This window comes from Bos mutus, chromosome 25, assembly GCF_027580195.1.
Source record: "Bos mutus isolate GX-2022 chromosome 25, NWIPB_WYAK_1.1, whole genome shotgun sequence".
Classification (NCBI taxonomy): domain Eukaryota; kingdom Metazoa; phylum Chordata; class Mammalia; order Artiodactyla; family Bovidae; genus Bos; species Bos mutus.
Window position 1 is genome coordinate 39,684,616 of NC_091641.1, and position 20,285 is coordinate 39,704,900.

At 50.6% G+C, this 20,285-nt stretch overlaps 1 protein-coding gene across 1 annotated transcript; it reads right to left on the reverse strand.

Annotated features, from left to right (window-relative positions):
* Window positions 1-9,228: 9,228 nt before the first annotated feature.
* Window positions 9,229-15,673, reverse strand: FLYWCH2 (FLYWCH family member 2). Its single transcript, XM_005886792.3, has 3 exons — window positions 15,502-15,673; window positions 10,735-11,163; window positions 9,229-9,534 (listed from the first exon to the last, which is right to left on the reverse strand). The coding sequence occupies exons 2-3, from the start codon at window positions 11,063-11,065 to the stop codon at window positions 9,431-9,433; spliced, it is 435 nt and encodes a 144-aa protein (XP_005886854.1). The 5' UTR covers window positions 11,066-11,163; window positions 15,502-15,673; the 3' UTR covers window positions 9,229-9,430.
* Window positions 15,674-20,285: the final 4,612 nt, after the last annotated feature.

Below are 20,285 nucleotides of genomic sequence, written 5' to 3' on the forward strand. Positions count from 1 at the left end.
TAAAAAAATAAAAAATAAATAAATAAAAAAAGCAATAAAAAGAAAGAAAGAAAAAAAAATGTACAATTGAATGGGTTTTAGTATATTCACAGAGATGCGGATGTCACCACAATCAGTTTTAGAACAATTTCATCACTTCAAAACAAACACACCTCAGTCCCCCATCCTCCCACCCTAAGCAACTATTAATCTACTTTCTGTCTCTATAGATAAGCATATTCTGGACATTTCACTTAAATGGAATCATACGACCTTTGGTCTTTAGTGTCTGGCTTCTTTCTCTAAGCATCAGATCAGATCAGTCGCTCAGTCGTGTCTGACTCTTTGCCACCCCATGAATCACAGCACGCCAGGCCTCCCTGTCCATCACCAACTCCCCGAGTTCATTCAGACTCATGTCCATCGAGTCAGTGATGCCATCCAGCCATCTCATCCTCTGTCGTCCCCTTCTCCTCCTGCCCCTAATCCCTCCCAGCATCAGTCTTTTCCAATGAGTCAACTCTTCGCATGAGGTGGCCAAAGTACTGGAGTTTCAGCTTTAGCATCATTCCTTCCAAAGAAATCCCAGGGCTGATCTCCTTCAGAATGGACTGGTTGGATCTTCTTGCAGTCCAAGGGACTCTCAAGAGTCTTCTCCAACACCACAGTTCAAAAGCATCAATTCTTCGGTGCTCAGCCTTCTTCACAGTCCAACTCTCACATCCACACATGACCACAGGAAAAACCATAGCCTTGACTAGATGAACTTTTGTTGGCAAAGTAATGTCTCTGCTTTTGAATATGCTATCTAGGTTGGTCATCACTTTCCTTCCAAGGAGTAAGCGTCTTTTAATTTCATGGCTGCAGTCAGCTTCTGCAGTGATTTTGGAGCCCAGAAAAATAAAGTCTGACACTGTTTCCACTGTTTCCCCATCTATTTCCCATGAAGTGGTGGGACCGGATGCCATGATCTTCGTTTTCTGAATGTTGAGCTTTAAGCCAACTTTTTCACTTTCCACTTTCACTTTCATCAAGAGGCTTTTGAGTTCCTCTTCACTTTCTGCCATAAGGGTGGTGTCATCTGCATATCTGAGGTTATTGATATTTCTCCTGGCAATCTTGATTCCAGCTTGTGTTTCTTCCAGTCCAGTGTTTCTCATGATGTACTCTGCATATAAGTTAAATAAACAGGGTGACAATATACAGCCTTGACGAACTCCTTTTCCTATTTGGAACCAGTCTGTTGTTCCATGTCCAGTTCTAACTGTTGCTTCCTGACCTGCATACAAATTTCTCAAGAGGCAGATCAGGTGGTCTGGTATTCCCATCTCTTGAAGAATTTTCCACAGTTTATTGTGATCCACACAATCAAAGGCTTTGGCATAGTCAAGAAAGCAGAAATAGATGTTTTTCTGGAACTCTCTTGCTTTTTTCATGATCCAGCGGATGTTGGCAATTTGATCTCTGGTTCCTCTGCCTTTTCTAAAACCACCTTGAACATCAGGAAGTTCACAGGTCACATATTGCTGAAGCCTGGCTTGGAGAATTTTGAGCATTACTTTACTAGCGTGTGAGATGAGTGCAATTGTGCAGTAGTTTGAGCATTCTTTGGCATTGCCTTTCTTTGGGATTGGAATGAAAACTGACCTTTTCCAGTCCTGTGGCCACTGCTGAGTTTTCCAAACGTGCTGGCATATTGAGTGCAGCACTTTCACAGCATCATCTTTCAGGATTTGGAATAGCTCAACTGGAATTCCATCACCTCCACTAGCTTTGTTCGTAGTGATGCTTTCTAAGGCCCACTTGACTTCACATTCCAGGATGTCTGGCTCTAGTTCAGTGATCACACCATCGTGATTATCTGGGTCGTGAAGATCTTTTTTGTACAGTTGTTTTCGAAGTCCATCCATGTTGTAGTACGCCAGCAGTATTTCATTCTTTTTATCATCAAATAATATTACACTGTATACATATACCCCAATTTGTTTACCCATTCATCTGTCGGATAATGTTGGGTTGTTTCCACTTTTGGGCTACTGTGAATAGTGCTGCTGTGAACATTCATATGCAAATTTGTGTGGACAGATGTTTTCAATTATTTTTCCACCTAGGAGTAGACTTGCTGGGTCAATGTTTAACCATTTGAGGAATTGCTAAATTGTTTTCCACAGGGTCTGCTCCATTTTACATTCCTACCAGCAATGTATGAGCATTCCAATTTCTTCACATCCTGGTCAACACTTGTTATTATCTGTCTTTCTGATTAGCATGGCATTTCATTGTGAAGTGAAGTGGCACTTCATTGTGGTTTTGATTTGCATTTCCCTGATGGCTTATTTAACTTATATGCAGAGTACATCATGAGAAATGCTGGGCTGGAAGAAGCACAAGCTGGAATCAAGATTGCCGGGAGAAATACCAATAACCTCAGATATGCAGATGACACCACCCTTATGGCAGAAAGTGAAGAAGAACTAAAGAGCCTCTTGATGAAAGTGAAAGTGGAGAGTGAAAAAGTTGGCTTAAAGCTCAACATTCAGAAAACGAAGATCATGGCATCTGGTCCCATCACTTCATGGGAAATAGATGGGGAAACAGTGTCAGAGTTTATTTTTTGGGGCTCCAAAATCTCTGCAGATGGTGACTGCAGCCATGAAATTAAAAGACCCTTACTCCTTGGAAGAAAAGTTATGACCAACCTAGATAGCATATTGAAAAGCAGAGACATTACTTTGCCAACAAAGGTCTGTCTAGTCAAGGCTATGGTTTTTCCAGTGGTCATGTATGGATGCAAGAGTTGGACTGTGAAGAAAGCTGAGTGCCGAAGAACTGATGCTTTTGAACCGTGGTGTTGGAGAAGACTCTTGAGAGTCCCTTGGACTGCAAGGAGATCCAACCAGTCCATTCTAAAGGAGATCAGCCCTGGGTGTTCCTTGGACGGAATGATGCTAAAGCTGAAACTCCAGTACTTTGGCCACCTCATGCTAAGAGTTGACTCATTGTAAAAGACTGTGATGCTGGGAGGGATTGGGGGCAGGAGAAGGGAACGACAGAAGATGAGATGGCTGGATGGCATCACCAACTCAATGGACGTGAGTCTGAGTGAACTCCGGGAGTTGGTGATGGACAGGGAGGCCTGGCATGCTGCGATTCATGGGGTGGCAAAGAGTCGGACACAGCTGAGCGACTGACCTGAACTGAACTGATGGCTGATGACGTTGATTCTCTTCTCACGTATTTATTTGCGATTTGCATATTTTCTTTGGAGAAATGTCTATTTAGAGCCTTTACCCATTTCAAAGTTGAGTTGTCATTTTATTATTAAGCCTAAAAATTCTTTATATATCCTAGATATATGTCCATTGTCAGATATATGATTTGCAAAAAGTTTCCCCCATTCTGTGGATTGTCTTTTCATTTTATTGCCCCCAGTTAAGACAGGGTCCTCTGAAGCACAGAAGTTCTTAATTTTGATGATGTCCAGTTCATCTTTTTTTTTTTGCTTGTGCTTTTGATGTCACATCTAAGAAATCATTGCCTAGTCCAAGTTCACAAAGATTTACCCCCACGTATTCTAAAAAGTTTGGTGGTTTACTTCTTACATTTGAGACTTAAACCCATTTTGAGTTATCTTTTGTGTATGGGGAAGTACGGGGCTTCCCAGGTGGCTCAGTGGTGAAGAATCCGCCTGCCAATGCAAGAGACTCAGGTTCGATCCTGGGGTCGGGAAGATTACCTGGAGAAGGAAATGGCAACCCACTCCAGTAGTCCCTGGAGAAGGAAATGGCAACCCTCTCCAGTATTCTTGCCTGGAAAATCCCATGGACAGAGGAGCCTGGCAGATTACAGTCCATGGGATTGCAAAGAGTTGCACATGACTTAATAACTAAGTATGCACAGGCAAAGCAGGGCTGTGAGTTCATTTTTTTTTTTTTCTGCATATGAACATCCTAGTTGTACCATTTGTTGAAAAGACTGTTCTTTTCTCCCTGTAATTCTTTTGGCTCCGCTGTTGAAAAACAATTAACTGTAAATATGAGGATTTATTTCTGGACTCTCACTTCTATTCATGGTCTGTGTCTATCTTGTGCCAGCACCACCCTGACACAATTACTGTTGCTTTGTGGAAAGTTTTGAAATCAGAGAGTGAATTCTCCAACTTCATTCTTTCCCAGGATGACTTTAGACCCCTTAAGTTTACAGTTGTCATCTTTCTTGTCAGTCTTTTCGAAAACAGATCTTTATTTTAAACTTTACATCATTGCAAACACATTCCATGGCAATTGTTTTCAAGTAATTCTTGCTTTTCCCACCTACCTGTATATTATAACGCTCCCCAACATTATAAGCTTATTTACATATGATTGGCTACCTAATTTAGCTATTTTCCTATTGGACACTTATTTCTAAATTTTACTATTGCTGCTGTGACTGCTTCATTCCTAAGTTTCGGGGTACCTGGGTGAAAGTATATGGGAATGCTTTGTACATTTCTTGCAATTTTTCTGCATGAAATTATGTCCAAATAAAACGTCAGACAAAAAAAAAAAAAAAAAAAATCCCTTTGGCATTTAGTGAGGGGAAAGCATCTTTTTCCGAAGTGCTCCAGCCCCCTGCCCAGCTATCCGATGCTCGTCCATGAGTCCGGCCATCGTCCATCGGTCCAGCCCCCACTCACAGCGCACAGTCACTGCCCACTTATTCTCTGACCACTTTGTGCGGTGGGGACCGGGGTTGCTCCGGTGCCGGGAGCTGAGGGGCCTGGGAGTGCTCTCCTTTACACTTGGCGGGTGGCGATCCGAGTGGTCCAGCATCCTTCGAGCTGAAGCCGGCCCTGCCTCTCACCAGCCCCGGGTGCAGCGACGCCCCGGCTCCCCTCCCGCACCGCGCCTGCGCCCTCTGCTCGCCGCAACACTTCGCAGCCCTCCGCCCGCCCAACCCGGCTCCGCCTTCGTCCGGCCGGAGCCCCCAGACTTCTGGCCGCGCGTCCTCACGTGGACAGAAAGAAGGCACTTCTCCTCTAGAAAATGCCGCTCGCCTGACAACCCTCCCTCCGCCTCCCTCCTTCGCGCCTAGCCGCGTTCCCCGCGCTCCGGGCAGGTGCAGGTCCAGGTCGCGCGGGGCCAGCCTGCCCACATTTTCCGCAACCTCGGTCGAATCCCCTCCTTCCTGCGTTCTCTTGCCCCCTTTCCCATCCGCGTTCTCCGTCCTGCGCCTCCTTCTCGGGCCTAAAGCTCCGCCGGACCTCCGGCTCGGCGCTTGGGGTCCCCGCATCTCCGCCCCTTACTGGGGCTTAGCGTCCGGCACCCCTGCCTGTCGGCCCCGAGCGCCTCCCGTGCGGAAATCGACAAAAACCGCCGCCCCCGCATACTTGAGCCTAAGTTACGGAGCAGGAGGGTGGGGGGAGAAGCCATAGATCTTAATAAACAGTGGGTCACGTGGTGTCTTGGAAGCGGTACCTGCTGGGGGAAATCAGACACGGAGGAGGAGGGTCTGCGACTTGGGTAGGAGGGTCTGTCGGAGAAGGACTGGAGCACGAATCTCGGATAGCCGGCGATCTGCCGGATCGCCACTGATCGCCTTCCTGCCCCCAGCAGAAGTCACTTTGGAGCCGGTGCCCCGACCGCAAAGGGCGTGGGTGGGCGTCCTGGGTCCGCTGGGCCAGAAGGCCTCCGGGCGCGCCGCCTCCCGGCCGCCCGGAGCATCAGCCACGCGGGGCGGGGGAGGGGGCATCTCTGGACCCGCCCTCCAGTCTAGTGGTGGCAGCCCCCAGGAGAAAACACGCAGCGGGTGTGCCGGCGGATAAAGCGGGGGGAGGGGAGGAGGGGGCCGTTGTCAATATTTTCTTTTCAATGGTGTTGCCGGGTGTTGGCGAGGATGCCTGAGCGCCGGGTGGAAATGTTGGAAGCGGTGTCCTCCCCCGGAGCCGCTATCTCACCCGAGACTTTTGAGAGGATCGTTACCGACCTGGACACGAACGGGATACGTCCAGCGGGACTGCCTGCATGAATGATCACCACCCCTGTGGCGGTACGTTGTGCTACGCTGTAAAATGGACGCTGGAAAGACCTTTGTAATATTTTAAGAATTCCCTGGCTGTCCAGTTGTTAGGACTCGGTGTGTCACTGCCGCTGCCCAGGTTTGACTCTCCGGAGGGAATTAAGATCCCGCAAGTCAGAGGGAATATCCAAGAAAAAAAAAAAAAACTGAATGACCCCAATTTTCTGAATATAAAAATATTTATTACAAACCTATCTCTAGGTGATGGAATTATTGGAGATATTTGTAATATTTTTTCTTAATCAATATTTTCTTATTTATTTCATAACCATAAATAACATTATTTTTAGCTTGAAAGACCAATGTAAGTTATTTTTTAAAAGAAAGTGTACCATCATCCTATGTATTTTTAAAAATCTTATTATTTATTTCTTTATTTATGGCTGTGCTGGGTCTTTGGACTGTGAGCGTTTTTCTCTAATTGCAGCCGGCGGGGGCTACTTTTCATTGCTTTGCTGGGGCTTCTCCTTTTGGTGGCCTCTCTTGCTCTGGAGCACCGGCTCTAGGGCCCTCCACCTTCAGTAATTGCAGATCATGGGCGCAACAGTTGTGGTTCCTGAGCTCTAGAGCATAGGCTCAGTAGTTGTGGCCCACAGGCTTAGTTGCTCTGAGGCATGTGGGATCTTCCTGGATCAAGGCTCAAACCCGTGTCTCCTGCATTAGCAGGCAGATTCTTTACCACTGAGCTACTGGCTGGGCAGGCCAGTCCTCTCTCCCTCAAACCCAGTTCCCTGAAAGAGACCTCCATCGCTGAGCCCTTTTCAGCCCCCTTCCAGCATCTCCACTCCCCTTCCCTTTCCTCTACCCTGGGGCAGGGTGTAGGGAGTTGTGTGTGGAGTGGCTTCCTGACTCTTCTCTCAGCTCCCACTTTGGATGCCCCCACCCCACCTCACATCCGTTCTCCTCCGGGTGTCTGGTGAGTTTTGTAAAACCACACTGACTAGGTTCCCCCTCTGGGAGAATCCTTCCCCACCTTCCATGAACCTGGACCTACCTGTGGCCTCTAGGCCCCTGGGCTCTGGACCACTAGCCTCTGCCCATCCTGCCTGCCCTGTGGCCTTCCTGTCCTTTTCTCTCTGGGCCCAAGTCTCGCCTCTCCCAAGCATGCCGTCCTTACCCTTCAGCTCCCTTCACGGGGCTTCCCCAGGGCCCCGTCATACGCTAAGGAGCTCTTGGCCTTTTCCCCGGCAGCTCTTAGCCCCAGTTTTCATGGACTTGTCGCAGGAAGTTCCGTGCTTCCTGTCTAGCTCTGGGAACCTGGGCTGTGATCTGTTGACCACTGGGTCCTGTGTATCCTGCTCTGGAAAGACATTAAGGTTCTCCAAAGGTGGGACTTCCTGGTGGTCCAGCGGTTAAGAGTCTGCACATCCAATGCAGCCGGCCTGGGTTCGATTCTTGGTCAGGGAACTAGATCCCACGTGCCACAGCTAATGATCCCACATGGGGCACAGAAGATCCTGTGTGCCCCAACCAAGACCTGCTGCAGCCAAATAAATATGAATTAAAATGAATATAAGACAATAAAATATACGATATTGGTCTGGGTGTGTTAAAGAAAGCAGCAGGAGGGAAAGGGCAGGTGAATCTAGGTGGTGCTCTCTGGATGCTTGTACAACTACTATGGGAGTTTGCAATGTTTCAAAATTTAAAAAATAAGAAAACCTCCAGATCCAGCGTGTGGGCTCCCATCCTGACTCGGCAGTGGCTTCCTGCCCCACAGTCCTAACCACCTTTCAGGCAGGGTGACTTGAGCCCCCGGAGGGAGGTACCCCCTTGCTGATCCCCCACACAGCCTCAACCAGGCCCCCTCACTGGGGCCCCGAGTGCCACTCCCAGCCTTGCCTGGCAGTTGCAGAAGGGGTCGATGGTGCCACAGCACAGTTCAAGGGAGTGGATGCCTGCTGAGACCCTGTTCAGGCCAGGACTGCCTGGAGACCAGGCTGAGGGGCAGGGGTTGGCTCCTCTCCCCACTGCCTCTTCTCCAGGCCCGCTCCACCATCGAACGGTCCCCCCCAGCCCCTCAGCACCCTCAGAACCAGCCCATCACGGGGATGACTCAGACCTCAGGAAAGGAGAACCAGGGTGGGGGATGGGAATCTATTTAAATAGAGAATCCAGACAAAAGAACTTTCCAAGTTATGGGTACAGAATGTAAATGTTACAGACAACCTCGCTGTAAAAATAACAGCAGAATGGAGAGTTGGGCAAGGAAGATGCCACGTAACTCACTTTTCCCAAGAGCGACTCAACAGATAACAGATTAAATTTGGAAAATGTTGCTTGAAAACAGAAGTCCTCTAAACTCTGCCTTAAAAAAAAAAATAATCCATTTCGTTTTGCTCAAAGGCAGTTTCCAAATGACAGGAGCACGTGGGCTGAAGCGTCTTGAAGGTGTCAGTCGCTCAGTCGTGACTCTTTGTGACCCCATGGACTGTCGCCCGCCAGGCTCCTCTGTCCATGGAATTCTCCAGGCAAGAACACTGGAGTGGGTTGGCATTTCCTTCTCCAGGCTGACACCTTTTCTCAGGGAACCCTGACTTCTGGTTGAAGGAAGGCAACAGCAGGGCAGCACCCCAGGGACCTGGAGGCGGGGTGCTCAGGCTCCCAAGAATCTACCTCAGCCCCCACACCACCCAGAGGGAACACAACAGGGCACCATACACTTCTGTTGGGGTGCCCCCTCAGACTGCAGGCCCACCTCCTCCTCAGCAGAACCTGGGGCTGCCATGAACGTTAGGGTCCCTGTGCAGGGGGGCTGTCAGTCCTGTGTGGCTCCCTGGAGGAGGCGGCCTTTCTGAGGGTCCAGGAGGAAGGAGCGGGCTGAGGCCTCCTGCGGACTAGCTCTGGAGGGACAGCCAGGGACAGGCAGGATCCACTTCCCAGGGGTTCTGGGCTGGAGACCAAAGGCGGCAGAAAGAGGAGGCCTCTGAGTCTCCACCTCATCTCTGGGTCAGAGGCTGGATGTCCACGCTGAGGAGGCCCAGGGGTGTGAGGCCCTGGGGGATGGAGGCCCCTGCAGAGCCCTCCGGGGTCTGAGAGATGGTCCAGGCCAGGAAGGGTGAGGTAAGTGCTAGAGGGGACGCCCCGGGGTGGGGGTGGAGGGGAGGGGGATGGGGGGCGGTGGCGGTTGGAGCTGGGGTCTCAAAGGATCCAGAGTCATGGAATTTTAAAAGCCTATCTATGATGGGACCTAGTGTACAGCTTCTTTTATTCTCTTAAAAAAATTTTTTTCTGCTACAAAAGTAAATTATGCTTGACTGGGAGGGAGAAAATTACAGTGCTGAAAGTGAAAACCAGTCAGGGGCTGAGCCCCAGGAGAAGCCCAGTGGAACGTGTAGAAGGCGCAGCCAAGTTCACTGACCGGGGCAGGACGCACCCACGGTTGTCAGGGCTACGGAGCCGCCCTGGGCTTGACGAGGGCCGAGGTGGACTCCTCCCCGTCCACCAAGGGGCTGGGAGCAGAAGGCCCTGCTAAGCTCCCATCTTCTTCTCCATCTGGAAGAGAAGGGGGTGGGTCAGGCTGTTGTCAAAGGAACAGGGGTTGGAGGGGTAGGGGGGCAAACCTGGGGGTCCCGGCTGCCAGGAAGGGGTGCGGAGCTGTTGGCTGACTTAGAGAAGTAACTGCTGACTCCAGACATGCTTGCAAAGGCCACTGGCCCGGGGACACAGAGGTTGTTTCCAGAAAACTTGAGGCCAATTCTGGGCTGAGCACCAGGAAGCCGCTGCTACCCCTACTGCCTGGCCAGGGGACAGAGCAGGAGGCGGGAAGCGCTGTGGACAGGTCTGCAGGTAAAGGTGGAGGGGCAGGCCGAGGGTGCCCATGAGCGCCTGCCCAGGGGCGCCTGGGGACCTGCGTGTAGCCCCTGTTCCACGCCCCATCTCTGCGTCCGAGGAAGGTGGGTTTATCCTAATTCTCACAAAGGCGCCCTATGGGTTGAGGCCTACATGGCTCCAGAACCCAGGCTGATCTGAGAAGTGAGCAGAGGTCTCAGCTGGCGTGGAGGGAGCCCCGGGGATGGCCTGTCCCACCCAGCCCAGCTGGAGAAACGGGCTCTGAGCCAGATGCACCCCCATCCTTTGCAGGGACCAACTGATGGCCTCAGGGCGGTGACTTTGCTCCTCTGAGCCCTGCTTCCCCACAGGTCACCAGGAAGGACCCTCTCCTCCCAGAGAGGCAGGTGGACACGAGGAGGCACTTGGAATGGAACAGGCCAGCGGAAGGGCTCAAGGGTGAGCCGGGCCCCCTGCAGAGGGGCTTCCGGGCTCCGGGTTCCCTGACTCCCTGAGGATGGCTCCGTCTAGCAGGCGATGGAGCCTGAGGGGTCCCTTAGGTTCCCTGAGAACTCTAGGCTGGTGGCTGGGGATGCCCCCATCTCACGAAAAAGACACATGAATATGTAAATGCAGAAATAGGGGAGAAATAGGCCCAGGAACACAGACACACAAGGACCCACACAAAGTTACCCTTCTAGGCAAATACACATGTAAACAGACAGAACCTTAGACACACACATACATGCACGTGTGCATGGAGGTCTACAGACACGCGGAGATCCACACCAAGACATATTTAGACAGACACACACATGTCCACGGCACACGCACCCTCTCCAGGCCAGCCAAGCCTGGCGGTCCCCCTGATGTCAGCCCTCAGAAGGCCCTGCTCCTGTCCTGCGTGCTGGGCCCAGGCCTCACCTGTGTCCAGCTTGCTGCGTTTCTGTTCAGGCTCCTGGGGGGCGGCCTCGATGGCCCGCTGAGCCTCAGGATGGATCTTCAGGAGGGCTTTGGCGAGGGTGGCAGGGCCAGGCACCCCCAGGGACATGATGCAGTGCACGCCTTTGCGCTTGGCCCCTTCCACTTTGGCACTGTCCTTGGAGGCCGTCAGCAGGACCAGTTTGGAGAACTTCCTGGGTTTCTTGGGGGCTGCGGGGACAACATCTGTGCCCGGCTGAGGGGGCTCAGGGGAGGGCTCCTGGCCGGCCTTCACACTCTCGCCCTCCTGCTCGCTGGGCTCGGGCAGGGGCATTCTGGGACAGGCAGCCGGGCCTCCAGGCCACGCTCAGGTCTCAGTAGGATTTGTCCTCCACCTCCCTGCAAGGAACCTGGTGGTCCAGGGGCTCTGTCCTAAGGGAGGAGGCAAAATCCCATCAGCGGGGACATCCCTGGCAGTCCAGTGGTTAAGACCCTGCACTTCTAATGCAGGGGGCGTAGATTCGATCCCTGGTTGGGAAACTAAGGGATCCCATGGGGAAAAAAAATCCCATCAGTGGAGGGGCCCTTGGGCCAGGGTTCAGGAGGAATCTGGGCTGGAGGTCAGGGCAGGGGGGGCTTCCCCGTGCCCCCCACACCCGCCCCCACCTTGGGGAAGGACCGGAATGGAGCTGGAGAACCCGGGCCAGCATGTCTGCTGTCTTGGCAGCCTTGGGACCATCACCTCCCCCAGCCAAACCTCACTCCCCATCTGTAAAATGTGCCAGAAACAGGGCTCTGCAGGGGCTGCTGGCGTGACCAAGGTACTGACAGCTGAGTTACTAGGAACCCAGGCCCACAGGTGCTGAGCTCGGGGTGGAGTGCTTCCACGGGTTTGTCCCATTTCACCTTCACTCCACGTTGTGGAAGTTGATCATTCTCATCAACCCAGGTTACAGATGAGAACACGGAGGCACACGGCCAGGGAGCAGAGCTGGGGGTCTGGTCGAGGGGGTCCAGGGCCTGCCCCGCACTGCACCCGGGCTACCTGCTCCAGGATAACGGGAGCCGGGCTTCCTGAGCAACGGGCCTCGGGGAAAAGCACTTGGGGGATGGGAACTCAGGTCACTGACCCTCCCAGAAGGCCTGCTGCCCTTCACCCCAACACTCTGTCTGTGTCACCAGGAGCGGGGCTGGGCCCCCAGGGCACTCTGCAGGCCCCAGAGGGGAGCCTGGCCCTGGGAGGCGGGACTCTGGACTCACAAATAGATCCAGTCCCCATCCCAGGCCAGAGGCCCAGGCCCCCCAGGGCTAGGGGATGCCAGGGCCCCACGAGGGCAGCGACTTCTGTCTGAGCTGGTGCTGGCGCTGCCCCTGCTGAGTGGGGACAGGGCTGTGGAGGTGTCCAGAGGAGCCGTGGTCACTGAGGGCTCCCTGGCTGCTGGACTGGAGAGCAGAAAGGATGGCTGACAGGGGCAGGGCTGGCCTGGAGACCCGGGCCCTGGGGCATCGGTGTGGGGGTGTCTGTTGGGGGTGAATGGGTAGTGAGCAGATGGTGAGGGTCTTTCTCAGTTTAGCCCAGAAACAAGGCTGTCACCTTGGCAGATGTCTCATGTACCCTGTCCAGGGCCCAGGGGGCAGTGAAGCCCATACTCTTACCTGCCCCCCTGGACCTGCTTCTCTGACCTGGCTTTGAACTTTTTTTTTGAGTTTGCAGTCCATAGGGTTGCAAAGAGTCAGACACGATTGAGCAACTGAACGACAAACTCACATGGCTTGAAGGGTCCATGCCCCGCACTTCATAGTCTTCCAAGACCCCATCATTCATGACAAGAGCCTGAAGTGCAAGATCAATGTGTGGTTGGGGTGTCTTGCCCCCCACAAGTTCCCCTGACAACTAGACATGAGAGCAGAAACCTCCCAAAGTGACAGGGAGGACACCTCCGGGGCGGGGGTGGTGGTGGTGGTGTCCTCAGGTCTATGCTGCCTGGTAGGAAGTCCCCTGACCACTGGCACCCCTAGGATTGATGTCTCATTATCTCTCCTGTCCCTGGTCCAGCTTCTGGGTGAGCCAACTCCTGCTCCTCCCATGTGGTCCTTCCCGGCTCTGCCCACCCTGCCCCACAGGGTGGGCAACATGGTGGTATCGGGGCCCTGGGGGGACACAGGGTCCAGCAGAAAAGATGCTGCCAGTGCCTCCCCTGGCAGAGCCACTCTGGGCAGGAAAGGGTTGTGGTGGGAAGCTCCGCCCACAGGCCCCTGATTGGCCCTGGGGCACATCCCGGGCCTAGCCTAAACCTTTGTGGTCCAGGGATGAAACTCCAGGTGGTTGGACCCCTTCCTCATACCATATCCAAAAAACTAACTCTAAATGACCACAGGCTTAAACATGAGAGCTAGTGATAAAACTCTTTAAAAAAGAGTTGGATTAGGCAAAGAACTAAAAGTACAGACAACCAAAGAAGAAATATGTAAATTGGACATCATCAAGATTTAAAATTTTGTGAGTCACAGAGACTCACAATCAAGAAAGTTAAAAGGCAATCCATAGAATAGGAGAACATTTTTGCAGATCACGTATCTGATAAAGGGCTTCCCGGGTAGTTTGGTGGTGAGGAACACACCTGCCAATGCAGAAGACCCGGGTTTGATCCCTGGGTCGGGAAGATCCCCTGGAGAAGGGAACAGCAACCCACTCCAGTATTCTTGCCTGGGATTTCCCGTAGACAGAGGAGTCTGGCATATAGTCCATGGGGCCGCAAAAGGGTCGGACACAACTTAGTGACTAAAACAACAACATCTCTGATAAAGGACCTGCATCTGGAATTTATAAAGAACCTTTACAACTCAGTAATAAAAAGACAAATAACTCAATTTAAAAATGGGCAAATAATCTGAAAAGGCCTTTCTCCAAAGAAAATATACAAGTGGCCAGTAAGCACATGAGATGTTCAACATCATTAGTCGTGAGGGAAACGTGGATCATGAGATACTATTTCACACTATTAGGATGGATCTAATAAAACAAAGCAAAAAACAGACCATAACAAGTGATGGTGAGTTTGAGAAGAAAATAGAGCCTTGATACACTGCTGGTGGAGCTGTATATAGGCGCAGCCAGTTTGGAAAACAATCTGGCGATTTCTCAAAAGGTTAAACAAAATTACCACATATCCCAGCAATTCCACTCCTAGTTGTTTCTCCAAGAGAAATGGAAACTGATGTCCACATAAAAACTTGTACATAGAATGCTTGCAGCAGCATTATTCAGACACCAAAAAGTGAAACAGCCCAAATATCCATCAACAGGTAAATGAATAAACAGAATGTGATGTGTCCACACAAGGGAATATTATTTGATAATTTGACAAATTCATGCCACACATGAATAAGCCTTGGAAAGATCAGCTGAGTGGAAAAAAGGGCCTGTCATCAAAGATTGCAAATTATACATTCCATTTCTATAAAATGATCTGAAGTCTCTAGAAAATTGATACAGTAGAAAAATCCATAAGGACAGAAGGTAAATTTGTGGTTTTCTAGGGTTAGGGGTGGGAGGGATGGGGGCCAGAAGAGTGAATACTAATATGGGGTTTCTGGGACGATTAAAAATTTCCAAAACTGATGGTGGTGAAGGCTGCAGAACTTGGTGAATTTACTAAAAGCCATTAAATTGCACATTGTGAGTGAATTCATGGTATGTAAACTATCTCAATAAAACTCATGTATTAAGAAAAGGGAAATTAAGTCTATGACCAGTGGTTTCCCAACTTCACGATACCTAAGAATCTTCTAGAATTCTTATTTAAAATGCCCAATCCTGGACTCCTCCAACCCCAGACTTCTTTCTTAGTGCGTCTGGAGAGGGCCCTGAGAATCTACTTTTATTTATTTATTTTTAACCTGTACTCTATTTGATTCTGATACTTTGTGAAACATGGCTGATGCCATGGGTCCTCAGCTTAGGAAGTTTCTAATCTCTTCCCTGGTCCATAGTGGAACTGTTCTTCGGCCACTCCATAATCATTGTCCCATGTGCTTCTTGGAGGGCTGTGATGGGGCTGCTGGTGAGGTGATGGGTTCACTTAGGCATCAGGTACACATCCTCACAGGGAGATTTTCAAAGCAGCAGTAAGATCCAAAATGGGTCAAGAATTGCTACTTGATAGTGTACGGGAAGGTTTCCCCAAAGTGGGGATTTCATGTAATGACATCTCTTTTCCCCTAATCACCACGGCTTAGAATCACCAAAGGTAGTCTTAGAGTTAGCTTTACTCCTTACCCGCTGTAATCTGCCCCTAGACCTGTCTATGCTGCGGAGCTGCGCCCCGCTCCCCAGCTCTCTCCTCTCGCGTCATGATCGCCCCTCCTGACCAAGCTCCCTGAGTGCCTCCCCTGTCCCAACATCTCAGACCGCCAACCGCCAGCCCTGTGAGCATCGCTAGAGCCACAAGGATGGGACGGGACAGGGGCTGGGTGCAGGGCGGGGGCGGTACTGGGTGGGGCGGACGCGGTCAAGGATAGACAACCCAGAGTGGGGTTCCCTGATTTGGGGTGTGAGGGCTCAGTCTTGGGGTCGGGGTGGTTGGGGGCAAGGAGGAACAAGGAGAAAGGAGCTTGAATAGCGGATGAAGGACAAGGGGGTGGCCTGAGCGCCGGGAGGCAGAGGTGGGGAGCACCCCGCCCACCCCAGCATCAGTAGCCCTTGGGGACCCCCAGGAGAGCCCGGCGGGGACCTGAGACCCTCCCCGATCCGCTGGGGCCCGTCCTCACCGGGCACCGGCCGGGCGGCGACGGCAGAGGGGCCCTCTCTCTCCGGAGGCCGAGCAGCGGCAGGTCCCTCGGCCTAGGTGTCTGGGGGCCCCCGCCTAGGTTCGGGCAGTCACCTCAGGCTGGGGTCAAGGAACGAGCATGCGCAGCAGGGCTTCTGAGGTGCCGGTTCCTTGAGCCTAAGTGGTTTCTCCGGGTCTTCCCCGCGCAGGGCCGAGCTGGCGGTCTGACCAATCGGCGCGCAGGGGGCGGGGCCATGCGGGTACTGGGCGGGACTGAGAGTTCAGGGGCCTGCCAGGCTACGAACCTCGGGCGGGGCTCTCCCAGGACTGGAGGGTGGGTTTAACTGAGACCATGCGACCTCCCCCAGTGTTTGACATCGGCTCGATGCGGAGGAAGTCTGAGCATTTGTTTAAGGGCCTCGATCGTCCTCTTCGTTCTTCTGAGCGAACAGAGAGAACTTCCTTTATGTTCATCAAAGCTACTGATTCCTCTCTGTCCCCAGCATCCCTGAGGGCACAGCATCTTTGGCATTGATTGGATTCTCGGTTCAACCCTCGCCATTGGTCTCTTCCTCGCTACTGGTACCTTCAAACGCCCACAGGTCCAGTACTCATCTTTCGGTCTGTCTATCGCCCATAGGTCCAGCCCCCACTCACAGCGCACAGTCACTGCCCACTTATTCTCTGACCACCCTGTGTGGTGGGGACCGGGATTGCTCTGGTGCGGGGAGCTGCGAGGCCTGGGAGTGCTCTCCTGGACACTTGGCGGGTGGAGATCCGAGTGGTCCAGCATCCTCCGAGCTGAGGCCGGCCTTGCCTCTCACCCGCCCTAGGTGCAACGACGCTCCTGCTCCCCTCCCGCACAGCGCCTGCGCCCTCTGCTCGCCTCAACCCTTTCCAGTCCTCCACTCGCCGCCCCAACCCCGGCCCTTCGCCCGGCTGGAGCCCCCAGTCTTCTGGTTGGGTGTCCTCACGTGGACAGAATGAAGACACTATTCCTCTAGAAAATGCCACTCCCCTGACACCCCTCCCCTCCGCCTCCGCCTCCCTCCTCTTCCTCTAAGGCTGCTCCTAGGCTCCCTGGGCAGGCCAGGTCCAGGTCCCTTGGGGCCTGCCTACCCGGGATGCCAGGCATTTCCCACGTCCTCTGCATCTTCTCCATCCTGTGTCCTTCAGCTCACCCACATTCTCCTGTATCTTCAAGTCCAAACATCAGCAGAACCTGTGTCTGCCTCCCAAAGACTCCCAGCTTCCTCCTTGTCCCTACCTCCCCATCTGCAGATTCCTCATCCCCACCGTTGGTTCAGGTTCAGCAGCCAGACTTCCAACACCCTCCAATCCTTTCTCCAGGGGTCACCTCATGTCCTGGGTATTTTCTAGGTTCATTCAAAGGCCTTAGTAAGTTTATTTTCCATTATCTATTAATAGTCCACTGACTTATTTAACTTATATGCAGAGTACATCATGAGAAATACTGGGCTGGAAGAAGCACAAGCTGGAATCAAGATTGCTGGGAGAAATATCAATAATATCTGCATATCTCAGATATGCAGATGATACCACCCTTATGGCAGAAAGTAAAGAAGAACTAAAGAGCCTCTTGATGAAAGTGAAAGTGGAGAGTGAAAAAGTTGGCTTAAAGCTCAACATTCAGAAAACTAAGATCGTGGCATCCGGTCCCATCACTTCATGGCAGATAGACAGGGAAACAGTGGAAACAGTGGCTGACTTTATTTTTCTGGGCTCCAAAATCACTGCAGATGGCGATTGCAGCAATGAAATTAAAAGACGCTTACTCCTTAGAAGGAAAGTTATGATCAACCTAGATAGCATATTAAAAAACAGAGACATTACTTTGCCAACAAAGGTCCATCTAGTCAAGGCTACAGTTTTTCCAGTGGTCATGTATGAATGTGCGAGTTGGACTGTGAAGAAAGCTGAGCGCCGAAGAATTGATGCTTTTGAACTGTGGTATTGGAGAAGACTCTTGAGAGCCCCTGGGACTGCAAGGAGATCAGACCAATCCATCCTAAAGGAGATCAGTCCTGGGTATTCATTGGAAGGACTGATGCTGAAGCTGAAACTCCAATACTTTGGCCACCTGATGCAAAGAGCTGACTCATTGGAAAAGACCCTGATTCTGGGAAAGATTGAGGGCAGGAGAAGGGGACAACAGAGGATGAGATGGTTGGATGGCATCATCGACTCGATGGACATGGGTTTGGGTGGACTCCGGGAGTTGGTGATGGACAGGGAGGCCTGGCGTGCTGCGGTTCATGGGGTGGCAAAGAGTCGGACATGACTGAGCAACTGAACTGAATCCACTGACTACTGGTTGTTTCTAATTTTATTATGTTATAAATATCTTTGTATACAAATTTGATTATCTCTGATTATCTCCTTTCATAAAATTTCAAAATGAAAGAGTTAAAGAAGGCAAATATCTTTAAGGGCTTTTAGAACTTATTGCCAGATTGTCCCTAAGGAAATGCACAAGCTTGGAGTCAGATGCCTGGATTCAAATCCCAGCTCTGGCGGTAGCTAGCTGTGTGACAAGCAATTGCTTCCCCTTTCTGTGTCTCAGTTTTCTCATCTAGTAAATGGGTATAATAATACCACCCACTTGGGAGATACTGTGAGAATTCACAGAGTAGCATTCTGTGGGCCATGGGTTCCAACATTTATATTTCTTAGTCCTGTGGTTCTCAGAAATTTTGGTCTCAGAATCCTTTTAAAGAGTGATTCAGTTCAGTTCAGTTCAGTTCAGTCGCTCAGTCGTGTCTGACTCTTTTCGACCCCATGAATCGCAGCACGCCAGGCCTCCCTGTCCATCACCAACTCCCGGAGTTCACCCAGACTCACGTCCATTGAGTCGGTGATGCCATCCAGCCATCTCATCCTCTGTCATTCCCTTCTCCTCCTGCCCCCAATCCCTCCCAGCATCAGAGTCTTTTCCAATGAGGCAACTCTTTGCATGAGGTGGCCAAAGTACTGGAGTTTCAGCTTTAGCATCATTCCTTCCAAAGAAATCCCAGGGCTGATCTCCTTCAGAATGGACTGGTTGGATCTCCTTGCAGTCCAAGGGACTCTCAAGAGTCTTCTCCAACACCACAGTTCAAAAGCATCAATTCTTCGGCACTCAGCCTTCTTCACAGTCCAACTCTCACATCCATATGTGACCACAGCTCTTTAAATTATTGAGCAGCTCAAAGAGCTTTCGTTTTTATAGGTTTCATCTAGCAATACTTCCAATATCAAAGTTAATCTGAAAATATAAAATAGCAATGATAAATCCACTGACTATTTCTTCAAACCAAAAATGAATGAGAAGAATGGCGGTGTGCCACATTAAAAAAAAAAAAATCTATTTGGGGACTTCCATAGCAGTCAAGTGGTTAAGATTCAGGACTCCCACTGCAGAGGGCATCGGTTCTACCCTTGGTTGGGGAAATAAGACCCCACATGATTTGTGGCATGGCCCAAAAAACAATCTGTTTAATATCACATTTGAGAAAAGACAGCTGGCTTCTCATATCTGTGTCTGCCTTCACTCTATAAGAATACATTGATTTGATTGAAGTGCATGAAGAAAATTTAGCCTCAGATTAAAAAAAAACTTTGAAAAGAAAGTAGTCTTTTTAGAGCCTTTTCAGATAATTGCGGCTATTCTTCTTTGATACTACACCGACACTCAGAATGTGGTGGTTTTTTGAAGGTTAGCTGCAACGTGGAATCTCAGCTGATATCTGTGTGCTTTTTGTGCTCTATTACATGAGAACCCATGGATCTATCTTGCGCTTTGAAAGGATCTTTTATTCACATGTGATTTTGTAAATCACATGTTGGTGTTTCCAAACATATTTGTTCACTGAGTAGATCTTGCGACCGATGACACATCCTATTATACAATATGAAAAAAAAAAGTATAACATTCATGAATATTGCAACTCTCTGGCAATATTGGGAAGTTGTGAAGCTTAAGGTGGCAGATACAATCTCCAAAATTGTACTTTTTGCCAAAAGCCTTAGAACTTTATTATTGGTAACAAATTCTGTCAGTTTGGTGTCACTGCCTTGATTCACACTAAGAACCATCATTGCTTTCGCATCATTGGTGCAAACTCATCACAGTGAAAAAGGCCACAATTGCCTCAGTATTATTAATACTATGAAATATTCATGGGCCTCCTGAAAGGGCTTTGGGAACCCCTAGAGGCCACCAGAATACACTTTGAGACCTGCTGCGCTGTTCATTTTTCTATGAACTTGTTCATCTTTTCCTTACTGATTTAAGAAACCTTATTGAATTCAGTTAACCCTAGCAATCCACATTTGATGGAAACATTATCATTTGCATCTGGTGGGGGAGGTGGTTGGGAAAATTGGTGTATGCATCTACACATCTGAATATTTACTTATTTATTGGCCATGCCTTACACACTTGTGAGATCTTGGTCCCCAACCAGGAATCAAACCAGGGCCCTTGACAGTACAAGCAGGGCAACTACTGCACCACCAGGGAATTCCATATTCAGCTAAATCTAATGGTCTTTTCCAATTTGAGTTTCTTGATTTTTAAAAAATCATCCTGGCCTTCCCCAGTGGTATAGTGGCTAAGAACCGCCTGCCAGTGCAAGAGACATGGGTTTGACCCCTGGTCCAGGAAGATTCCACATGCCCTGTGCAACTAAAGCCCGTGTACCACAATTACTGAAGCCCGAGCACCCTAGCGCCTACATGCTGCAACTACCAAAGCCCATGTGCCTAGAACCTGTGCTCCACAAG

Bases quoted from the DNA above. Each gene is read 5' to 3' on its own strand.
- FLYWCH2 (XM_005886792.3), bottom strand. From the start codon at position 11,065: ATGCCCCTGCCCGAGCCCAGCGAGCAGGAGGGCGAGAGTGTGAAGGCC. The intron at 9,535-10,734 runs GTGAGGCCTGGG...CTTCTCTTCCAG, and splicing joins ACGCAGCAAGCTGGACACAG to ATGGAGAAGAAGATGGGAGC.